The 24,430-nt window shown below is 39.2% G+C and overlaps 1 protein-coding gene across 1 annotated transcript; it reads right to left on the bottom strand.

The window, feature by feature from the left end:
• Positions 1-4,612: 4,612 nt before the first annotated feature.
• On the bottom strand, positions 4,613-12,830 carry LOC139712745 (scavenger receptor cysteine-rich domain superfamily protein-like). The gene is made up of 9 exons (XM_071624541.1): positions 12,773-12,830; positions 12,067-12,387; positions 10,787-11,128; positions 9,873-10,184; positions 7,921-8,244; positions 7,060-7,389; positions 6,151-6,281; positions 5,710-5,965; positions 4,613-5,080 (listed from the first exon to the last, which is right to left on the bottom strand). The coding sequence occupies exons 1-9, from the start codon at positions 12,828-12,830 to the stop codon at positions 4,749-4,751; spliced, it is 2,406 nt and encodes an 801-aa protein (XP_071480642.1). The 3' UTR covers positions 4,613-4,748.
• Between the last annotated feature and the right edge of the window lie 11,600 nt (positions 12,831-24,430).

Here is a 24,430-nt window from a genome sequence, read left to right on the forward strand (position 1 = left end):
CATGATTGTACGGGTATAGGAACGAGTGGCTGAGCGAAGTTATGAGTTATGACTGAGTGCATAACTCTACAACCTTGTGTAATGAACCTTCTGTAACCATGTGATTGGTTAACTTTGTGGCAAGTTGATACTGTGAGACTATGAGAGGCTATTTATCCTTGATAAATGAGACCTTAATCATCATGAAGTAAGAAAGAAGAATACTGGATGATTTGCAAAGCATTGATGCAACCAAGAGATATGAGTTCAAAAAGTGGCTCTTTTTATCCTGCATGCGACAATAAAACGCGAATTAAGAGATCTGATTAGGTTATATGCCATGATGATAAACATTTTCGATGCTGTTGTAGAATCAATGTTGTAAGTTGTTAATCGTGTAATTATTGCATGCAGCTTCATCCATGTCAAGAACTCTTCCGTGATAGTGATCATAGTGATGTTGAATTCTTGTTTCTGATCGCAGATACTATTCTCATTTCACACAACGAATTTCAAAGCGATTCACCCTGTCCATGGAAATTCTTAAATTTGCTTTCTACGGAGCCTTCGACTAGACAACGGCTCGACACCTGTGGAGGGTCGAGTTGAAGGTCTCACTGAATCTGGAGAATGGGGAACTGTGTGTGATGACGGCTGGGGTATTGCCGATGCACGGGTCGTGTGCCGAGAACTTGGTTACCCTGATGATTTGGACGCCGTGGTAAACTCAGCGTCCTCTCCCGGGCATAAAACCTGGCTCAATTAATTTTTTTGTTAAGTGTAAGTGGTCACAGAGAAATATGGATCTTTGTAAGGCATGTCATAGGTCTGTCTCTTCCAAGTTCATAGCACTTGGATGCTCTAGGAACTGCGTATTAATGTGTGAACACAATGGACAGAACTTGGAGGGAAGGGATTCCTGACATGCTCGACAAAGATCCTCATCTGTCTTTGATCACTGAAGCAAATCGGATGGGGTGTTCTGTAAGATGAGGGTAGCAAGTCATAGTTTCGTTGCGAAGGGACCCGTTGTATTCTCTTTTTTGGGGGGACATACACTATAGAAGTCATGAGGATAAGGTATATAATACACGCTTACTTTCTTACTGTGACAATTTCTATATGTTTTTTTTTTTAGTGTTCTTTATCCAGTCTAGAAACGTGTTGACATACTTTGTTGGGATTTGACACATCTTTACTGTTTATGTTGCTTTTTTTTTGCGTCGTTTCCTTTCTTTGTATGTCGGCGTGTGTGTGTGTGTGTGTGTGTGTGTGTGTGTGTGTGTGTGTTGTTGTGTTGTGTTGGGGGTGGGGGCGGAGTAGAGGGTATAGAATGGTTTGGATGCTCGCAAGGTACATGTATGGTATTAATACTGTATGTCTCAACGAAAGAGCAAAGAGAGAGAGAGAAAAAAAATGAGCGGGGGGGGGGGGGGGAGATTATAACAATCATCTTCATCACCAGGCTGATTTTTAATATTGATAGCACACGCAATGCGGGGGGGGGGGACTGCAATGTCTTTGTTTATAATAGGAAAAAGACCAACTCCTGTCACAATTAATATTATCTTTCTATAATAGACATAGTTTGACGTAACAAAGCTAACAACTTTCTGCAAGCCTTCAGCTGTGTTTACTTACATAATGGGTACACTATTCTCCATAAACTATTTTCAATCAATTGTTTTGGTACAGTCACTAAAGTACGCAACTGATTCAAATAACAAAAAGAAAATCAACGCACGTAATTGGAAAAAGCTAATGCATTAAAACAATTTACTTGTACAGAATGTACATTCACTAGTGTATAACAGAAGACCTTGTAAACACAATTACACACACACACACTCACGCACAGGCACCTGCACGGACATAAAACACATCCTTGTAGTTTTCTGTTTTATTCTGCTGTTGCTTCGCATATTTCAAAACATCATATAAATGATAACGACAAGCGCTACTGCAACAGTCAATTTTCGCCAAGATTGATACGGACACTTAATAAACATCGACCGAAAGAGTAGAGGGTAAGACTCCACAATACACTAAAAAACTTAATGGCAAGGGTGATATTGTGACAGAGACACAAAATGACGATTTATTGGCACCACAGATATGATTCCACAATACAGAGGTAGTATCAATTCGTACAGAGAGTGAAAATATCACTAAAACATTTGTATTGAATCATTCCAAATCATTCCAAAAGGAAGCACATACTATAGTATCAAGACACTAAAGTAAACTTAGGCAATGTCCGTGTCTGCCGTAATACCACAATCAACAAGAATGTCACATAAGTCAATAATTCAGGATAAAATACCACAGCATCTCACCTAACACATTCTCACTATATGGCAGCATTGAGGTAATCGCGAAAAATAAGGGTTTAATGTAAGGGTCAGAACATGAATGTATCTTGCATCTTTAACTATGCAAAGTAAACTGTCAAAGCAAAAGACAGAAATCTGAGAGCCATCAACGTTTTTTGTTTGTTTGTTGTTTACATAGTGTTAACCTGCCTACTGAAAGGATTCCCATATGTATGGCGTTGTGATTTGTTTGTTCTCATCATCTTTATTTCTCTATTCTTGGGTGCTTGGGCATCATATATATATAACATATAAAACACACAATTTCCATTAAGTACGTAATACCCACTAACGTGACACATAGTGCCCGTGGAAGAGCTTGCAAAAACTGTATCAAACATCAAATGAACGTGAAAGAAAATAAAAAAGTTGATGCTTATCTTGAGAAAGCATTCCTTCCTTCACTTACTATTTCTTCCTCCAACTCTCCTCCCTCATTTCCGAACAACAACAACAAAAATGCATCTGTAATTTCTTACCTCACTTTCACTCTGTCCTTTCTAACCCTCCTTTCCTTATACATACCCCCTCGTCCCTACAAGAATAGTGGCAATCGAATGCCACAGCGAATCATGGAAAACATCATCTCCATTGTGTGTTGGACCAAGGAAATATACTTCTCACGATACGCATTGTATCAAATATTAATAGTCGTCTATCTTTATGTTTCTTTATTCGTTCGTTCTTTGGTAACAAATCTTCATTTTTCATTAAAAGGCAAGACAGCGTTACTTACGTTGCAAACAATACATATATCAGAATATGCGCACATAATGAGCAAAATAAAATAAATATTCCGAATGGACATGAGGGCTAAGCATGTATGTTGAACTACGATCAGCTTTGAACACGCATGCAGTCTGGATTCTGTCCGTGAACTGGAACCAGGAACACGCGATTCGGGTAGGCATACAGTTATTGGACCTAGGCCGTCTATCGCTTTTACGTTAAGCATGCATCAAGAGCAATTTTCATTGCGACTGGTTTGTTTGAAATAGCGGCTTATGCCATGGTCGTTGACATGTAAATGTTATGAAACGTTCAAATACATTTATGCTAAACACACTTTGTATATATACAGTTATACACACACATATATTTTATCTTGCATTCTGCACAAAATCACCATCAAATAGCAGCTTTTAGCTTATTAATCATACACGTATACTATTTAAATCTACGTTGCAATACAAACAACAGCCGATACACTTGACTTCGCATAATCATACTTACAAAGAAGACTGTATTAACCACACATGGCAGGAGCTAAAAGGAAAGTAAAACCTGTCAATATGACGGCAACATTGACTTTCGAATTGCACCGAGCATGACACAGCATCAAAGGAATAAAGAAATGCAGTCCAATGTACTAGATGACAGTAAACGTTTTTCCCAAGACGTTTTATGCCATACTTCTATGTTTCTTTCAATCTATACGACTCTTTTTTTTTTTTTTTGCTTATTTTTCCTGAGGTAACCGTCTTCATTGAAACAGATGTTTATCATAAAAACAATGGTCTTCCTCTTTTTATGAATATGCAATATGCATAGTAATGGCCTCACTTCAGAGCTAAAAAAAATGTCATAAATCTAAGATTGATTCTTCTTGGCAGTATGGGATGTTGACAGTGTGTTTATTTCGTCAAAATCAGCCAACATAGATCTGTGAGGCGGAGAAATAAAGCGCATTTTGATGGTTTTTTTTTTCTGAATTACGGGCCCTGGTAGGACTCTTGCAATACCGGGTAGGCATTTATTTTTCTTGCTCTAATGCATGTTGATTTATATGTACAAACGTGTATTACCCTCGAAAATGAGACTGGATTTGATCTGTAATCACTATGGAGATGCTACGTTTCAATCACACCCAACCATTATAGAAATTATCTGTTCTATCATTGAAAATTGTCATATGACGTCTGCAACAAAATGACATTAGCCAACATTTAGGGGCCTAGTATACCTATCAAGTAGCATTCAAATACATGTACAGTGATTACATCAGATATAACTACACGTGTATAACACATCGTATATTGCACGGCTTGCCGCCACCATTTCTAACTCGGTGTGCAGTGGCAAGATATATCTCTAACATCCTGATAAAATCATGAGTGTTGGCCCGACGTCTACCTCTGATGGCCTCGGGTCACCTATTTTTATTCAGTCTTGCATTATGTAAATATCTATGTTATAAACTACACATATAAATGCTTACTGATTTGTTTATGGGCAATGAAGGCCGAAATTTTCGTCTGATCAAGACTATAGTGCTCTAACTGCCCAGTCATGGCTTGGGACAGTCTTTGCATGTTGTTGTTCTTGATGTTTTGTCCATGCTACAACGTCTGACGTTGCGCTGAAATATCAGCTAGGTATATTGCGTATTCACATCCATCATACGTCAACGGGTTCCGCCGCGCTCTTTCCTGCTGCCGAATCCGGGGACACAGACTCATATGTAGGTGGAGCCTCCTCAGGCTTGGGTGACGGTGGAGCGTAGGCTGGCGGAGGCGATGACGCGTCTCCTGACGCTACTTCCACGCGCGTCGAATGCGTTGACTGCACGTAGGTGGCGCTGGCAGTTGTTGCGGAGTCCGTGCTCCGATGACTTCGCCAGCAGCAGCAAACTATCAGACCCAGCGGTATCACGACCGCCATACTGATCAGTACGACCTCCCACGTAGCTAGACCGGAACCGTACTCGTACTCATAATCCGGATATGAATCTGAAGAGCGTAAGAATTATACATACACAATATCACTTGTATCACCTTTCAGGGTGATTTCTAATTCTGAGAAATGTTAGAGAAAAGATCTTCACTGAGTTCTGTGAGATGACTAATCAAAGCTTTGCCATGTTCAATTAATGCAAACACTCTGTAGACAAATCGAAGCAAGAGGAATTGAATGATGTAAACGCCAATTACAGTATTTGAGCTTTACACGCAAAGCACATATACATAACCGATTGCCTTACTGGCTGTTCTGGGTCTTATAGTGCAGATATCACAAAGCTAAAAATGTTCCTATTTTTCTTCCTTTGATACAAACCTTACTTAGTTATATGGAATCTTCGCCAGATACAAGAGGACATAACGAAGCGAAGTGAAAGGTTAGAATTTTTCTGATAAACAATCTTTGATAAATAGGCCTAAACCAAAATAAATATTTCGTCTCGAAATAATGTAATTTAAATTTGGCAAGTCGACAGACTCTACTTCATGCAATTTATGGACTTTCACAATTAGGACGTCTGTTCTTTTATGGAGCATGACATCAAGATAGATGTGATAATTTATCATCTTCACTTGAAGACCCTTTTTAGCAGTTTTTAGAATTAATGTTGCCCTTTTACCTGAACCAGAGTGTAAGTGAGGCAGCTCGCCCACACACGTGACGATAGCCAGCTCCTCATTGCTGCAATACGGCGCCCTCTTCCACGCTCCGTGGCCACACTCGAACACCTTGTCGATGTTGTCTTGACTGTATGAAGAGCAGTACGACATATCAAACCAAACGTGGGGAGATGGCCAGGTGACACCTTCTGTCTCGTAGCTGTACAGAATTCGTCCTCTTCCTGCCCTAGAATGACCCAGTTCCTTGCACAATAACTATCACATAGAGGGAGTTGAGAAAAAAAAAGAGCACATCAAACGAAAGTGCTACGTTGAAAAAAACAAACAGATTGAACGATATAAAAACCATTCATATTGTCTTTTTCTTCAATATCTGACAAGTCTAAAGTCATTCACATTCTAAAATTGGATGAAACCATAACTGATAGAAAGGGACTTACTTCCGTGGAGGAGAAATACGTGTCACACACAGCTCCCCACATACCGTCGTGGTATATCTGTACGATGCCGTACCGCGTGTTGACTCTCCCGGTCTCGGTTAGTAACCTGACAGGATGGTTCGCGACACTCTCTTCGTGACAGAAAATAATAATAATTTTTAAAAAAAATTAAAAAAGAGTAACACAAAAGTCAGGAGAATCGTATAGACGGAGCAAATGTTGCGGTATGTTGTTTTGTTTTCCTTTTATCATGTTTATAGACAAACCTACTTGGCAGGCATTCTTATATACTCCCTGACTTTGCGACCTATGTCAACCCATCAACCTCGCAGGGTTTAGCTTAACCAAACGATCAGTTTGTTACCTTAGCTGAAAAGGGGATCACTTTTCAGTAATTTTGCATCGGCAATGTAAGTACTGTCCACTCTGCTCACCCTAATAATCAAAAGCGTTTCGAATCGTAACTTTTCAGCAAGTTTGATAGAGGTAAATGATACCTAATCCAGTTTTCTTATTCGGGAACTGTTAGCGTTTGGACCGGTACTTGTTCTTGTTGCTCTCATTATCATAAGCTTCCAAATGGAGACAGCCATAATGAGCTCCCTCGTGGAGATATTATACATGTATTAGCATGATACTGAAAATGTTATAATAATTGAGTCATTCATGATATTTATTGATTTAAGGCCAGTATTGTCTGGCGCAAATTATTTTTCCATAGGACCGCATTTTTCATAAACACAACACAACAACAACAACTCTTTTGTTTGATATTTGGTCATGCTTTTTGAAACAATGTTTTGATTGTCACTCTTTCTCTCTCAAAATTCAGACAGTAACCTGTCTTTATTTCCGACTGTATTTCTGTTACATTATTCCTAACGTTCATACACATACAATCATGATTACCATATGGGAAGCAGATGACGGAAACTTCATCTTCTCGTGTTCGCCTAGTTTGGCCATCTACTACATCTACGTTATAACAGTCGTCGATCCGAAGTTCATCACCACTGCAACCTAAATTTTCGATCAAGATTGGCAGAGTCCCGCGCGGGAATGATTCTTCGTCAAAGGTGTAGTCGGAATTGAATCCCGCGTAACCCATATGCCGACAGATCACACTGCGGGTGTTGTAGGTTACGTAGCCATCGGTTATCACTCCCCAACGTCCGTCCAAGAAGACTTCCACACGCCCCTGCTCGGAGTACTTGCTGCCGGCGAATCTTATGTCATAGTCTGGATCCCAAAGAAATACCGGTGAAAGAATCATTGTAAAACCCAGTAGCACACAACGAGAATCAATTAGTAATGCATGCATTCATTACACACCACAGGAATGATTACGATGTGGAAGGAGGGTACATGTATAAGAGGAGGGGGGAGCAGCAAAGAGGGTAAAGTGGGGAATTTCGTTAAATGTATACAACTTCAGATTACAATATGTAAAACTTCAGATTACAATATGTAAAACAAACAAAACTCAGCTACGCAAAAGTCACACAACATAGGCCTACATCTTACAAAGTGAATAGCAGAGACTACCATTGCGCAGAACAGAGTCCACTCTCGTTGCAACGAATAGTGTTAGAAGGAAATTTTTGTTACAACGAAAACAAAATTCAGGTTCCAAAATTATCATCTATGTATCTTCATACACTATAATTGAATTGCTATTATAACGAAATTCTAGTATAACACACACTAAAAAAAAAAAACGCCGTTCCTGAGGATTTCATTATAACGGGAGTGCAATGAATTAAAATTTACCGTTTGGAGGTCCACATGTAACCTGGGCGATCTGATTACTGTTACACTGAGTGATGCTACGGGTTGTGAAGGGGCAGTCGCTTAGCTGTGTTTCCGTTCCATCGCACTGGTAATCCCTGAAGAATATCCTTCCCAACAAGGTGCCAAGAGGTACCAGCTTGGTGCTGTTGCCATGTACGTACCCTAACTGGCGACAGATCACGGCTGCCTCCTTTTCTCCCCAGTCCTGGTCGCAGATCAAACCGGAAATAGTGTCTTCTCGGTATCTTACGATCCCGTCTCGAGAGCTTGATCCGCTGAGTAGTTCGACCACAACCGACGGCACTGCACGTCAGAAATATATTTGGTGCGAGAAAGAATCTCCATGAATGTAGAAATGTATTATTAATTACACAAAAAGAGAAGTTCATGAGTGCGATGGCACAAGATTTTGCAGGAGAAGAAGGCCAACTGAATCTCATCTTTTACCGAATGCAGAATCTTTTTCCACTGAACGAGTGAAAATGTTCATCTGCTTGATTTCCTTTAACTTCACGAAAGCCATGTGAATGTCAATGTCAGACCCTAAATATGACGAAACTGAAGAGGAATCGAACATGAAGAGGAGCCTTTGGAAAGGTAGGTCTGCGCGGTTTGTGGTGTCACCGTGCAATATCAAAGAAAAGACTGCTGACTGCATTTTCTCTTCGATGTGTGGAGGAAGCGTGATACGGCCCTACATTGTCATGACGGTGGCTGAACACGAACCTTTGTAGGTGTTGAAATTTGAATATACATGTATGTATACATAGCATTAGCAAGACTAAGATCTTGACCCAAGGCACCGACTCTCCTCCAGATATCCCCATCAATGACACGTATTGGAAGAAATACGGTTCTTCACCTACCTTGGTTCGACCATCTCCAGTTCCCTCTCCCTTGACAATGAAACAACGAGATAAGCAATACGATAGGGAAAGTCAAAGCTAAATTGAACGAGCGCGTATGGACCAACAGTTAGCTAACCAAGAACACCAAGCTGTCCTGCATCCTCAGCACCCTGCTAAACCACTGTGAGTCCTGGGCAACATACGTTGGCCAGGAGAAGAGGCTGAACACCTTCCACCTCCGCAGCCTCAGAGGACTCCTGCACATTAATTCAGGATAGGTTGACAAACACAGATGGCTTCAAGCATGCCGGCATTCTTATCATGTACTCACTCCAGCCAGAGATGCCTCAAGTGGTTGGATCATGAGCGGCGAATGGACCCAGGTTGTATCCCAAAGGACCTGCTGTTAACAGAGAGCTCGCCCTTTCTAGGAAGGCCGCATCTTCGTCTTCAAGGGTGTGTGTGCACACACACGTGACATGAAGATATTTGACATCGACACCAACACCATGGAAGATGCAGCTGACAATCGTCATCTGTGGAGAAGCACTTTCAGAGAAGGCGTCAAGAGGACTGCAGCTGTAAGAAAAGTACATCACACTGACAAGAGAGCCAGCAGGAAGGCAAGGGCTGCCCCAGTCTTAGCCGCAACGGACTGCATCTGCTGCATGTGCTCCAGAGATTGTCACTCAAGAGTAGGACTATACAGCCACTCAAGGCTGTGCAAACTTCTTGCCTAGTGCTATACGCCATCGTTTCTCAAGACGAATGGATGCCAACCAACCAACCAACCAACCAACATATGAACAACATCAGCGAACTTGCGCACGCACGCACACACACACACACACACACAAACACAACCCTATTCAAGTGACTTTATGTAATCTGTCCACCATGCTAACGGTTGAATGTGTTATAATATGCCTTGTTTATCTTCAAATCCGTCTTCTAAGGAACTTGACTAACATTACTTAACGAAGCTTTGACTCCTTTTTAAAATAAGATAATCAGAACGAAATTTATTATTAAAATTATTCGATTTTCATAGAATGGGAAGCGCACCGTGTAGCATTGACTTACCGTTACATACGACACCTGCCATCTGAGCTGACTCGGAATCACAGTTCTCATTGTTAGCCCATCCACTTGACAGACAGTCAGAAAGGCTGGCCTCACTTCCGTTACACAGCAAACCATCTAGTAACACAGCTGTTCTACCGACACTAGGCACTACCTTTATCGAGCGAGCTCCAACTGGATGTCCTAACTGTTTACAGACAACGTGCGCGTCTTCGATGCTCCACTCGTGTGTGCAGATCGTCCCCCACGTGCCTCCATAGAACACCTCCACTCGACCCTCATCCGGGTACTCTCCGTCCACAATTCGAACGGCTGAAACATATCATACATGGAAGCATAATATACGACCATACGGTTAAAATAATGAAAGAGGATGTTGCGAAAATGGACATAATGAAACAGTGCGTATGACAGCGAAGGCAGTGAAAAAAAACCCTGACATCATTCACATGTGATTGTTTTAGACTCTCGCCAAATCTTCTACAGCTAAAGCTGGAAATAATGAATTTAAAATATGAAATATAAAATGGATCAAAAGGAACAAAAATGTAATGATTATGCAGTATACTGAGCCCTCAATTCACATAAACCACATCACTGCGATTTGGTATTGGTTCTTTTTCTCTAATATTTACTATTCATTTTTATAGTAAAGCTGGGTAAAGTTTAAAGACTTCCATTTCATTTAACACTTTAGTTGTTAACACTTCTCCTTTTTTCCTTGAGGATAGCAAAATTTTAACAAGCTTCTTAAACGCTAAACTTACTACAGCTCAAGACTCATATTGGTATTACACTTTAAATGCAAAGATGCCGATTCAGTACATGACAGGACAATGATTTCTTCATCTAAGAACTGTTCAAAGGTAGTGGTTGGCTAATTAGTCTGTAACAGAAAACGGCGAGAGGCTCACTTTTGGTCTCGCATATCACCCCGGCATCTTCCGCGTGCGAACAGTCGTGAACACCCCAATCTTTCGTGACGCTGCAGTGCCTGAGGAGAGTCTTTTCCGCCGAACAATACACCCCGTCGAGAACAATCGGGCCCGATCCTCGTCCAAAGCGGGGCTCCCCGGGAGAGGACGCTGAGTTAACTACGGCTTCCAAAGCATCAGGGTAACCAAGCTCACGGCACACGACCCGCGCATCGGCAATATCCCAGTTGTCATCACACACAGTTCCCCATTCACCAGATTCAGTGAGAACTTCAACTCGTCCCTCTGCAGATGTCGAGCCGTTGACTAGTCGAAGGCTTCCTAGACAGCAAAGAATTTACATGGACAAGCTGAGCAGATTTAGAATTTTCTCGACATTCTTGTAACAATACCTTCACATAACCACAACGGTAGGTGTTTTTTTTTCACATGAAACCCCCACAAATACATAATTAATGATCTATACCATTGATTGGTAAATATAAAAGACCAAAACAAATAACAAACAAACCTCATCGCATCATGATTTAATTAGATTTTCGCGAACTCATTCGCCTTGAATAACAGTAAGTGCGTGCAGGATAATATCACTTTTCAAACTCTTGTCTTTTGATTTGCATCAAAGCTTTTTACAGATTATCCGGCATTCTACTTTTCTGCTCCATGATGATGATTAGGGTCTCAGTTACCTGGGATTATAGCTTTTTGTGTCTGACAGCCTGAATAAATCAATGATCAACTTGCAACATAATTGATCAATAAGATGGTTACGCGAGCTTCATAACACTAGTTTTCGAGTTATGCACTCAGTCATAACTTACAACATCGCTTACATCTATCACGTTGCCCCTCTTATCTACCCTGGGCAAACTCTATCTACGTAAAGGTGCGCCCGCAAAATATAGAATCCTCCTTCTTAATGTCCTTTCTAAACGAAAGGTGGCTAGAAAACAGGCTCAATCGTATATCTTTGTGTGGCTGATTGGTCGAGGTTTAATCAACAATGTCTACAGTATTGTCTTTCGCGAATATATATCATGACTTTTTTTTTTCAATAGTCATGACAGTGATTCCATCTGTCTTCTTCAGTCATGATTCTGGTTTTTATGTTGGCACAAGTGTTGAGACAGCCGCTGTAACGCAACTAGGAAAGTATAGAACGAAGGAAGAAGGTGAAGACGTAATTTATCTCTTGCATGTTTTCTCTGGTCATCGGAGATTGGTGACGACGAAAGAACAACTGAGGATACCGCACTTACCTACTGTAGTGCACGTAACGCCTGCAGTTTGGGATTCATGGCAACTCTTGACGCCTATACCGGCATGCTGGCAGGTCGATATGTTTGATTCAAGGCCATTACATTGCACTTTATCCAGAAGTACGGGGCTATTTCCTCGCTGAAATGGCGAAGCTACCAGAGCCAGGTCCGCCCCGACGTAGCCGAGCTGTTTGCAGACGACCTCGGCATCCTCGGGTCCCCACAGGTTGTCACATATCGCGCCCCAAGTATCGTCAAGGAAGACCTCAACACGACCCTCAGAGTCAACGCTGCCATCGACTAGTCGAACCGACCCGGGAACTGTAATCAATGACGGACATCCAAAGCAAATATTCTCATAATTTGAACTTTGTATTATGTTACAAAATGTTTCAAATATCAGTATACAGTACGTAATGTTCAAACTTGTGATCGAGTTTATGGATGGTGCATGAAGATATTTGGAAAACAACGCAAACGCCAAGCGACGTCTCGCCAGCATGCATATAGCAATATGTGATTATAGTGCTTCTCAACGTAAATTTAATTGACCTTTTTATCATTGACCTTGCGGTTCTTCACCAATACATAAACTTGATCGGCATCTTTAGGTGTTGCACACGCGGCGTGAGTTTTGTGGTCTTAGCTCAAAGCTGTGAAAAGTTATTGAAAGCACACAATATGGCACCTATCAGTTAAAGTTCACCGACACTTTGAACTTTGACCTTGTCGAAATTCACCACTATTTGGAACTTGACAGGCATATTAGATGAAGTACTTGCATGTGGTATGAGCTTGGCTATTCATAGCTCAAAGCTAGTTGGAAAGGTTATTTAGAGCACGCTACAATATCATGTGGACCAGTGCTTATCAGGTAAAGTTTATTGACCATTTGACCTTTGAACTTATCGGACTTGGTTCAAACTATATTCAAACTCGACCGGTATTTTTTACCTGTCATGTGAGTTTGGTGGTCATAGCTCAAATCTGTTGAAACTTATTGATAATCCCTCACATTACTGTGAGTACAGTGAATATCAGGAAAAGTTCATTGATATGTTGATCTTTGACCTTATCGGAGTTAATTAATATTCGAACTTAAATGACAGCTATAGGCTATGCATTTGTGGTATGAAACTGGTGGTGATATACTATAGTAGCTCAAAGCTGTGGAAAGTCACTGAGCGTACACCACAATGCTATGTGTACAGTTCATAGCCCATTTTGACCCTAATTTGAACGGGAACTTGGTACATGCATAATACTTTGCCTTTTTCCGAATTTCGTATAGAAAAATCAAAAGTGCAATCAGAACACAAAACATTACAAATACAAACGTATGCAATTATTTTTGTGCAGTTGCGTATACACAGCATAATACAGAGCGAATAATAATAAAAAAAGGTAATCAAACTTTGGAGGGCTACGATTTCAAAGTTGTCAGATATGGAGAGCAGATGTTTTTGGGAAGAAAGAAGAACTCTTCCTCTTTCCATTCATACTTATTATGTTGAAAATTGTCTCGCATGACTGAGCACACGAACTTTACAGGCAACAATGACAAATCGCACTTTTTCCAAGTTTGAGTGTCACATGAAGGAACAATGAAAGTCTCACCGAAGGGTGGGATCTGTCAACGAAAGTGGTCAAATTGACAGGCCGGCCTGCATGACTGCAGGTTTATGTTCCTTCTTCTAATTATAACCTTCAACATGGCCACGGTTGTTGACAAGTCGGTCACTCCCACAAAAGCTAACCCATTATCCATTTTCTCTCTTCATATTAAAGACATGGTTTGTCGCTGCTAGCTATGTGTTGAATATGAACATAAAGACATGGTTTGTCGCTGCTAGCTATGTGTTGAATATGAACAGAGAAAAAATGGACTGGTGGGTTTGCGTAAGTTGAGTGACCACGTTACAGGACATGTGGACCATAAAATGTTAGAAGAAACCCTGAACACAAACCCTTTACACAAACCTGCATTTTTACAGGCTGGTCTGTTAAACACAACAACAGGAAAATGCACTTTTTCCAAGTTTTTTGGCGCATTATTGTGAAAAAAAAAACACTGAATGTCTCATTGAATGGTTGAGATCTTTCAATGAAAGTGATCCAATTGACATGGCATCCTGCGTGATGCACAGCAGGTTTATGTTTAGGGTTTTTTCTGACCTTTTATGGTCCATAACCTTTAAGGTGGCCACATTGTCGATATCTCACGATCAAGTGGCCACTTCCACAAAGGCTAACCTATTATCCCTTTTTTCTCTTCATATTCAAGACATAGTTTATCGCTGAGAGTTGTGTTGAATATGAACAGAGAAAATGGACTGTGTGTGTTGAGCTTTGTGGGAATGACCAAATTATCGGACAGGTGGCCATGTTATGGACCATCATGAACGTTAGAAGACTTCATAAATACAAAACTGGTCTATTTATTTGACCACTTTCATTGACAGATTTCATCTATTCAGGGACACATTGATTGTTCCTTCGTGATGACACTCAAACTTGGAAAAAGTGCAATTTGTCAAGATGTGCTCAGTCACGCATAACATTTGTCAATACAATTATGGAAAAACGAAGAGTTCTTCTTTCTTCACAACCAAACAAACATTGGGCCCTCCATAGCTGACAATTATGAAATATTAGCCCGTCAAAGTAGGTTTACCTTTTTTGATACGCACAGAAGTGAAGTATGAATTAAACATCATAAATGTAACAATTAATTACATTTCTCCTATACATGTATATCTCACTCCACACAACAGCACGTGAAACACGACGGAAGATTTATGACCAGACGCTACATGACGATTGAATGATTTCTTTCTTTAGTTAAGTTAGTTAGTTACTGAGTACAACGGATTTTAGACACAATTCCACCAGTTGAATAAACTCACCGCCCCATTGTGAATTCAACTCAAACTAAGATGATAATCTCATGCATACTAATTTACAGATGATAGACTATATCTAACTCTATCGGGACTTTTTTGTTCTTTCCTATATCACATGCATGATATTAGGCAGCGAAAGCGTATGGACAATTCTAATATTTAACAAATGAGAACATCACTAGTCCACGCTTATTATATTACATGCTCTTTGCAAATGATACATTTTTTTCCACTCCCATAAAACATTTGAAAGTCTTACCACGCCGGTACCACACTAAATTCATTAGATTATCATCTGGAAAATTCGAGAATTGTCTTAGCACAAACATTTTTAAAACAGCATGACGGCCCCGGTGTCTGAAATCTTGTACCCGACAACTTTAAACAAACTAAATCTATTCACTCTTTCAAAAGACAGTTTAAGGATATGCTACATGTATAATGTCTGATCATCAGAGCATGTGAGACCTAGCTCGGGATGATTTTCACACTTTGACGTTTGCACAACTAAAAATTGATCATTTGAACAATATCATAAATTGGTTTCAGAGTTTATAGTGATTGGGATGAGGAATAAAAATGTAATCAAAGTTTATAGCAAATCACCAATGAACAAGGATAATGACATGGCAGCTTCATCATGAAAATGAACGAGTGGGGGCTCAGAATTAAACATGTATGGAAGTCCACACAGCTATATAGGTGAACGTACGTGTTAACTCCAGTGGTATATCGGAGTTACAGCGCTACATTTCAGAAATAAGGGATCCTCCTATGTCATCATACCGTAATTTGTTTGGGGGTTTCTTGGAATACTGGTTTCTCTAGCTGCTCAAGGGACCACAGAACTCCACAAATCACCACAAGTCATGGAACTGTATAAATTTATGTACTACATGATCTGAATTAATCGTCCGGACTTCCTCTTTAACTATGCGTTTATTCATCTCACTTTCTCCTTCTCTGTTAACTTCTGTCATTCAAGATTAAAGGGCCCCCGAACTGCACGTACACAACAAAGTTATGAGCATAATAAAAGACGCAGTCACCATCAGTACTGTAGGTCCTATCACATCAGTTTATATCACATACGCACAACTCATCATCATCATTACTGCCGTGTCAACTGCGATCTCCCTCCCTCTCTCTTTCTAATATATCAATGAACATAATTACTGCATTATGAACAGTGATGTGTATAAATATACATTTGCTTCTCATTCATCTCACACCTACTTCAGTATATAGACCCGGCCTACTGCATATAGGGCCTATACCTCTCAACGCTTCGCGGTTGCATAGGCTGCTCAATATCATCAATATTCCAACGCAACTCAATTACTGATAACGTCAACATATTACGGTGATGCTGGTGATTATGTATCCCGAGAGTTTGATAAATTTGTATACGTCAGTCAGTCACCCGCACAATAAAACAAAGCATAACACGAAAGAGAAAGGGAATTGATCTGTACGTTTTATATCCGCAGGCATAGGCCCTATGTATGTATGGAAGTATAAAAACCATGCTATGAGTATGTACTATATCTCTCATCAATTCACTGGGACGCGGCGAGTACATTTTGTGTGAGGGAGGGGTTCGGTACGTTGTGTTTACATGTATGTATCGATACATAGGCCAACTCGTACATTGCTTGCAACTTACTTGTGTCTGCTTCAGCACTATTGACATCAACGGAGAGGGAAATAATTCCATACACAAATACACGCGTTAACAGGCATTCAGTGACCATGCTTAACTCCTTGTATATCCTCATCTTGCATGTAGTGGCAAACGAGAGAACCGCAGTGAGTGGAGAAATCGAATCACTCACCGGCGGACCGCTAAAGGTGAAAGTCGTGTTGTATTCTCTCTTGCGCGTGTAAATACTAAATCCTTGCAGCGTGCGAACCAGGATGTCAGGCTGTGTGTTGTATGAATCCACTAGCTTCCCGTGCAGTGAAAGGGAAATCTAGTACAGCGGACCTCCCACCATTACAAGGAGCTTCAATGCAAACACACGAACCTACGTATGCCCGCTTCTTCAGATAGTAATCATGTATCAGTTCGTCATGACCAGAAATACATTTGAAGAGAGTATATCATTGTCATGACAATTGTTATGATGAGTGGTCAGGATTTATCCTGCTCGTCATACACTTTTACGCAGACGACATTCATCACGTTTATGTCGTCAGTGCTATTTTTACAATCGTCGCAGCCGCTTAGTAGGCATAGGGTCTAATGATCGGAGAAAGAAGGACAAGGCTGCCCGTGGCGTGGCCAATATCATACATGTCTAGCGGGTTGAGTAGAGCAACTGTTTTGATTCACCATGCACAGCTGGGCAGAAACTGCCCATTTTTTGCTCTGAAGTGGAAACTGAACATGAAAAATGAAGAATTGTGTGAATCGTTCATTGTTTGTTTATCATTGTCCATTTCATGTTAGAAAATACACATAATAATAGGCATACATATGCATACACGAATCAAAGAACATGTTACAAAATCGTTGGATTACCTATTTCAGATTGATTCATACTATTAAAATTCCCTAACCTAACAACATACCAAAATCACTGAGAAAAATCAAATACCTGTGTGGGCGTATAATGATTCTACTTTTCCCTAACATTGACGAAAATGAGAAATAACGATGATAATAAAGATTTATACGTGTGCGCCGGAATAAGTAGTGCAGTCTCAAAACATTTATGAAGAATAATGATTATAGACCTGTGATCGAGGGCCATTCACAACCATGATTACTTCATATTTTACACTTTCAACAAATTACTGCTAGGAATACCCCATTTTAATCCATTATTTTCAATTCAATTCGATTCAATTCAAAATAATTCAAAATGATAATACAAAGTAACATACATGACGCTTGCATGAGTACATAACATCAAAAGGAACTTTGAATCACGTAATTTTCAACACAACATGAATATACAATTATTATAATGATCAACTCTGGTTTCAGAAAAAAAAAAGACAAAGACAAGGACAAGAAACAAAAGCAGGGACGGAACAGACAGAAAATAGAACTAAAGATATAATAGGCATGACAAAGAAAGGGAGGGAAACAAAACAAGATAATGTCTACATTCAGTTATCTGGAAAGGTCACCAAGGCATGAATAAGAACTTAAACTTCTATACAATTTGGCTTAAACACAGAAACTCTTAAATAACGAAAGGAAACAGACACTATAGTTTATATTATGTCAAAATAGTAATATTGTTAACTGGAATTAGAACGAAAAACACTCAAAATCTGATTATGTTTGTCAGTTTCATTTCATTTCATTAATTAAGTTTCCACATAAAAAATCATGCAGTGTTGTGTATACAACATCCATCCATGACAGACTAGAGTGTAAATTAACACTCATGAATTATACGTTAAGTTCAGTATAATATACAAATAGCATTTACATAGCACAAAATCAATTGTAATCCTTTTAAATGGTACATTCATGGCGTATAGATAAACTTGTGTGTGGAGGGAACCTAGCAGTGATAGAAGCAGATGCTTGTGGGAGTAGGTTCCCCGAAAGGAAATCAAACGCAGGCTGTTACACTCACACACACACACACACACACACACACACACACACACACACACACACTGCACTCAGTATGTGCACCTGGACAACTGAACACCTGGACAGTTGCAATGGCAACCAGTATACTGTCGGTAAAATGACTATTTTGTACAATGTATATCAAATTGTTTGATTTGCAATTCAATTCAATTCAATTCAAATTCAATAAGATAAAATGAAAAGTCACTATCAATATTTACGGGTTGAAATTGGGTAAAGGGCGCAGGAATGAATAAGAGTGAATAAGAATGTTTTCAAAATTTATAACAAATTGCAATGAACAATGATGATGACATGGCAGCCTCACCATGAAATTGGAACAAAAAACAAGCAAAATCTGACTGATATGTTTATCAACTGGTTACAATGGCAACCAGAACTATCGAACATCAGAACTTGATTTTGATTTTGATTTTATTTTTGAGTTTCTTTTTTTCATACAAAACTGAAATACAAAGTCAATAATTGAGCGCAGTATAATTTGAATATGACAGTTAAAACAAATGAATGATTAATTCAAATATCCAACATTTTTTCTGACATGACGCAAATAATTGAAAACAAACAAACTATCGTATTTATGCAAACATAAGTTACAGTGGTATTTATTGTTAAAAAGACAAATTAGGCAACTCTTGATGAACAGAAATTCAGGAGACCATTGTCATAAGCAAACGCAAATGAAAATACGGTATAGGGGGACAATGTACACCTCCTTGTGCTTCATATCAAGGGACTGTGATACTGTTATGACGAGCAGCCATTAAAGGACAAGTCCACCTTCATACATGTGGATTGAGTGAATGCAGCAATATTTGTAGAGCACATCAATGAGAGTTTGGGGAAAATTGGACAATCCGTTCAAAAATTATGAATTTTTAAGGTATCATGCACAGTCACTGCTGGATGAGAAGACTACTAGAGTGTATGATGTCACATGCGTACAACGATATAAGGGAAATATAAAGAGAATTTCACAAAATCTTACTTTTTGAAAAAGATGCACACTTCCTCGACTTGTCACTGACGTATGTTAAGGGTAATATTATTCCCCTTGCCTTCTGAAAGAGGGAATTGAAGCGTTCTTTTATTATGCAAGAAAAGTGAAAATATCTTGAATTTTCCTTATACTTTCTTTATATCGTTGTACACAATAGTCATGTGACATCACAGGCTGTGGTAGTCTTCTCATCCAGCAGTGACTAAGCAGAAACTTCAAAAATTCATAACTTTTAAACGGATTGTCCGATTTTCGTCAAATTATTGCTGATGTGTTCTATAAATATTGCTGCATTCACTCAATCCACATGTCTCTGAAGGTAAACTTGTCCTTTAAAGGCCAGAGACCTCAGGATGATTTTCAGACTTTTTCATTTTGAACAACTATATACTGAGTACAGAGTTTCAGAATTTTTAATGATTGGGATGAGGAATAAGAATGTTTTAAACATTTATAACAAAGTGCAATGAACATTTATGATGATGACATGGCAGCCTCACCATAAAAGAATGCGTGAGTTGGAGCTCAAGGAAGCAGGACGAAAGAAGAAGGCATGCATATATAGGCCCTATTCTTCGTAGGTCACTGGTAACTCCTTGGAATAACACCGCTGTATACATTTCTGAAGTAGGGCGAGGATCCAATATACTAGTATATGTCATCAGCATTGCTCAGTGTAATTTGTTTAAGATTTTTCAGAGTATTGCTTCCCTGCTCAAGGACCACAATTCACGAATTCCACAAATCTATACATGGAGCTGTCGATTTATGTAGGCCTGCTACATGATGTGAAATTATGGAAAGTTGTCTGGAATGTCCCCTTTAATTTTGACCACCCATCATAACAACATTATACCGGGTATCACAATGGCAATAATTATGTACCCTCTCGACATGCGTGAGACCATTGAATATGTCAATGTCAATGTCAATGTCAATGTCAATGTCAATGTCAATGTCAATGTCAATGTCACTTTATTCAAAAAACCAAACATAAATAATAAGATAACACAAATTGCTGATGCAAAAAATTTACGTTGAAGGACCCCGAAAGAAGCAAGGCTTGTGAATGGGGCTCTATGCAAGGTACAGATAAGTTGGGACTCAGCAGCACAGGCCATGATGTAAAGTGACAATCCCCATCATAATGATCAGTTGAGAGAACATTCAGATCAGCAGCTGAATCACACACTAACACTACGACATGGCAAGATATAAGAACAATCATAATGTATATACAATGGCAACAGATAAACCTACATAAAAAGGGGAGACCATAAACAGACTAAACACACACACACACACCCACACCCTCACACCCCCATACACAACCACACCACCGGCAGAGCACTCAAAAACTAAAGTAGCCTGGTCAATCTATACATAACATTCAAATAAATGTTTAACATGTAGTTTAACAAATTTATTTCAAATTGTCTAATAGATATTTTTTTACACTGAACTTTGAACCTAGAAAATGTTTGTACTGTTCCTAATGTCAACAGGTAGTTGGTTCCACTCTTTAATACAAGTGGTTTCGGAAATAATTCAAGGAAACAGTAGTCCCTTACATGAGGACGATGCATGGAAGAGGTTTTCTTTGGACGTGTGTTGTAATTATGAATCCATGCAAATATTTCTGGTCGTGACGAACTGAATGAAGAAACGGAGAAGTTTGTGTTGGAAGTAGATTTCATTGTCATTGTTCACTGTCTCATTTCACTGCGAACTACAGCATCATCCTGGCAATGCAACATGAGGGGTATATAGCTCTATGAGTAATAGAGCAGGGAGGTGGATCCCTTCCACCTCCCTGTGAATAGAGTTCGCACGCTGCACGGATTTAGTGTCCCACGTACGTGAGTCAGAGATGCAACAGAACACGCTACGACTCTATAGCTACATCCTCCGGCAGGTGACTCAAATACTACAGTGCTTTGCCTGATTACCACCAGAATTGTAATACAAACCGAGGATACAAGGGAGTTGAGCATGATCACTAATTGTTTATTAACGTGTATAGTCGTGTGTGGGAATTATTTCCCTCTCCACTGATGGCAGTAGTGCTGAAACAGACCACAAGTAAGTTGCACGCAATGTACGAGCATGTATAGATAGTACAGTGTATACCCAACGTACCGTGCCCCTCCCTCGTCGTATTGTATACTTGCCGTCCCAGATGAGGGGCATGGGCCCATGGGAGAGTTGTAATGGGATGGATTTTATACTTCCGTACATAGGGTCTACCTTTGCTCTGTTTAGCAAAGCAATGTACATAACAATTCTTTTCTCCTTCGTTTATTTCGTGTGTATGACGAGTAAAAAATTCAATATTTGGTAATCATCACCATTACGGTTTTGATAGTGGGGGATTTGAGTTGTGATCGTAACTAGCAAACCGAACCGCGGCGCGTCTCAGGTATGTACAACGTAGGTCCCTGTAGGTGTTTGGTGAATGAAAGGTATACAGTAAATGTATGCAAATATCATTGTGGCTTTTGTACATAATGCATTGATAGACCATAATGTGTGTGTGTATTACCCTGTATATTGTATTATATATTATATTATATTATATTATATTATATATCATATCATATTACATTATATCATATCATATTATATCATATCATATTATATCATATTACATTACATTACGTTGTATTATATTATATCCTATCATATTATATCATTTTTACATTATATTATATGGGCAATTCCACGGTAAACTCGCGTTTTCAAATAATGGGTACATTTTTGAGATAATGTGCCAATATCTTTGTAATTGGTAGGATCTACAAGTTACTTTTTTTCATCATGGGTTAAGTAGACATACACCAACTAAATGAATCCAAAAAGAAAAAATAAAGGACAAACATGTTGGGATTCTTGAATCATTTAAATTTCGGTAACTCGCGTTACACAAAAAGGACATGGTCAATTCTATGAAGACCTCTTTTTTGGAAAGTCTCCTCATACTAGACAATCTTAATAAAAAGTTTTTCCTACCTTGAATTGACAGTGGGTTAGGACTCATAAATTAACAATATCAAAGTTGAGTAACAATGACCTGGAAAAAATGTAGGGAGCCTTTATTTCGGTAACTCGCGTTACGGTAACTCGCGTTTACATTATGTCCAGTAACACAGGGTGACACAAATTGATGACATACAATTGTTCTGATGGCACTGAATCTTGTGTTGAATAATCTGAGAGATGCTTATTTGTGTAGATAGTAAAACGAATAAATGTTTAAACAAATATTTTACTAATAAACCCAATAGAAGAGTGTGTTTAAGACTAATAAGAGCTTCACTCCTCATAGAGACCTTGAAATATGTTTGAAACTTATATACTAGATGATAGGTGTATTATTTACATTGTAAGTTTCAGAGTGTAAAGATGAAAAATGTTGAAAGTCTTTTTAAAACAAAACATAAAAAGTATCAAACCCTATATACAAGTTTACGAAACAGCTTACAATCTTTCAAAAAATTTCAAATCCTATCTTTGTGAGGAGTGAAAAACTAGTACATTTCTTTGCAACTGATTGACAAAAAGACCAGTTCGTAATTCCCACTTTGTGCATGAACAAAAAAAAGATCATTTGTACGAACAGGCATTTTGGTTTGTAAATTCACTGACATTAAGCATCTGTGATGCGATGATTATTCATGCGATCCTTATCTAAATGATGCTTGCCAGCACATCCACCTGACAGCAAGAATGGTATTTTGCAATATAAACGGAAATAAGCTGTCACTGCATTCAATACAAAAACAATGAAATGGATGCCTGCTAAATTATAAACTGATGGGAGTATTCTGATCCCCTGATCTAAAATGCAAGTTCATTCTTTTTTTTTTGAACAGAAGTTCCATAAAATTGTTATGTCATGCAAGCTTATGCATTATGCTGCTTTGAAAAACAAGTGAAGTGCCGAAACCAACTGAGAAAAAAAGAAAGGTCATTTGTACCAATGTGTTACATGAGCTACAGTGTATACGAACTGGCTTATTACCCTACATCGACGTAAATAAGCACTGAATCGATCAGTGTTTTTAGCAGTAGCCATGATAAAAAAAGTCATGGGCGTACATACTCAAGCAGTATTCAAACTTACGACCTCCTGATCACCGGAACAGGTGTCATCTCCACTAGACCACCATGCTTTTCGCCCGACAGCAAGTTGCTGGTTCTAATCCTTATAACATGCAGTGGGTACTGCGTAATTATTCAAATTCATGAAATTCTTCCGTTGAGATGTTTTTCATTGCAACTGATTGACAAATTGCCCTACATCGACGTTAATAAGCTCACTGAATTGATCAGTGTTTTATTAGTAGCCCATGATAAAAAATCATGGGGCATACATACTTGAGCAGGATTCGAACCCACAACCTCCTGATCTCCGGACAGGTGTCATCTTCAGTAGACCACCGAACAAGGATTAGAAACCAACACTTGCTGTGCTTTATAGCATTCTGTAATAAAAAATTCTGTAATACTGATGCAGGAAATTCAAAAAGATAAATCTAATGGTCTCATTCACTGCTGGATACATGTACAGTATGCAGTGAAAGCCAGGCTAGACTCTTCAATGTGGCATGTGATCAGTGGCCTTGATGCTAATCACAGTTTATTATGTTTTGCCCTCCTTTGTTTTCAGTCCAGTATAGTGTGTATAGCACTGCATTTGATTGTTTTCACCACAATCTAGCTTAATTAAGTGCTAAAATTTGCTTATGTTGGGGGAAACTTGTGTTTATAGTTGGTAACTCGCGTTACATGCCGGTAACTCGTGTTACATGGTAACTCGCGTTACTCTTTTCATTGACATTTTTT

Source organism: Diadema antillarum, unplaced genomic scaffold (genome assembly GCF_040938485.1).
Source record: "Diadema antillarum isolate AM-2024a unplaced genomic scaffold, OU_Dant_1.0 seq00001849_RagTag, whole genome shotgun sequence".
In the NCBI taxonomy this organism is placed as follows: Eukaryota; Metazoa; Echinodermata; class Echinoidea; order Diadematoida; family Diadematidae; genus Diadema; species Diadema antillarum.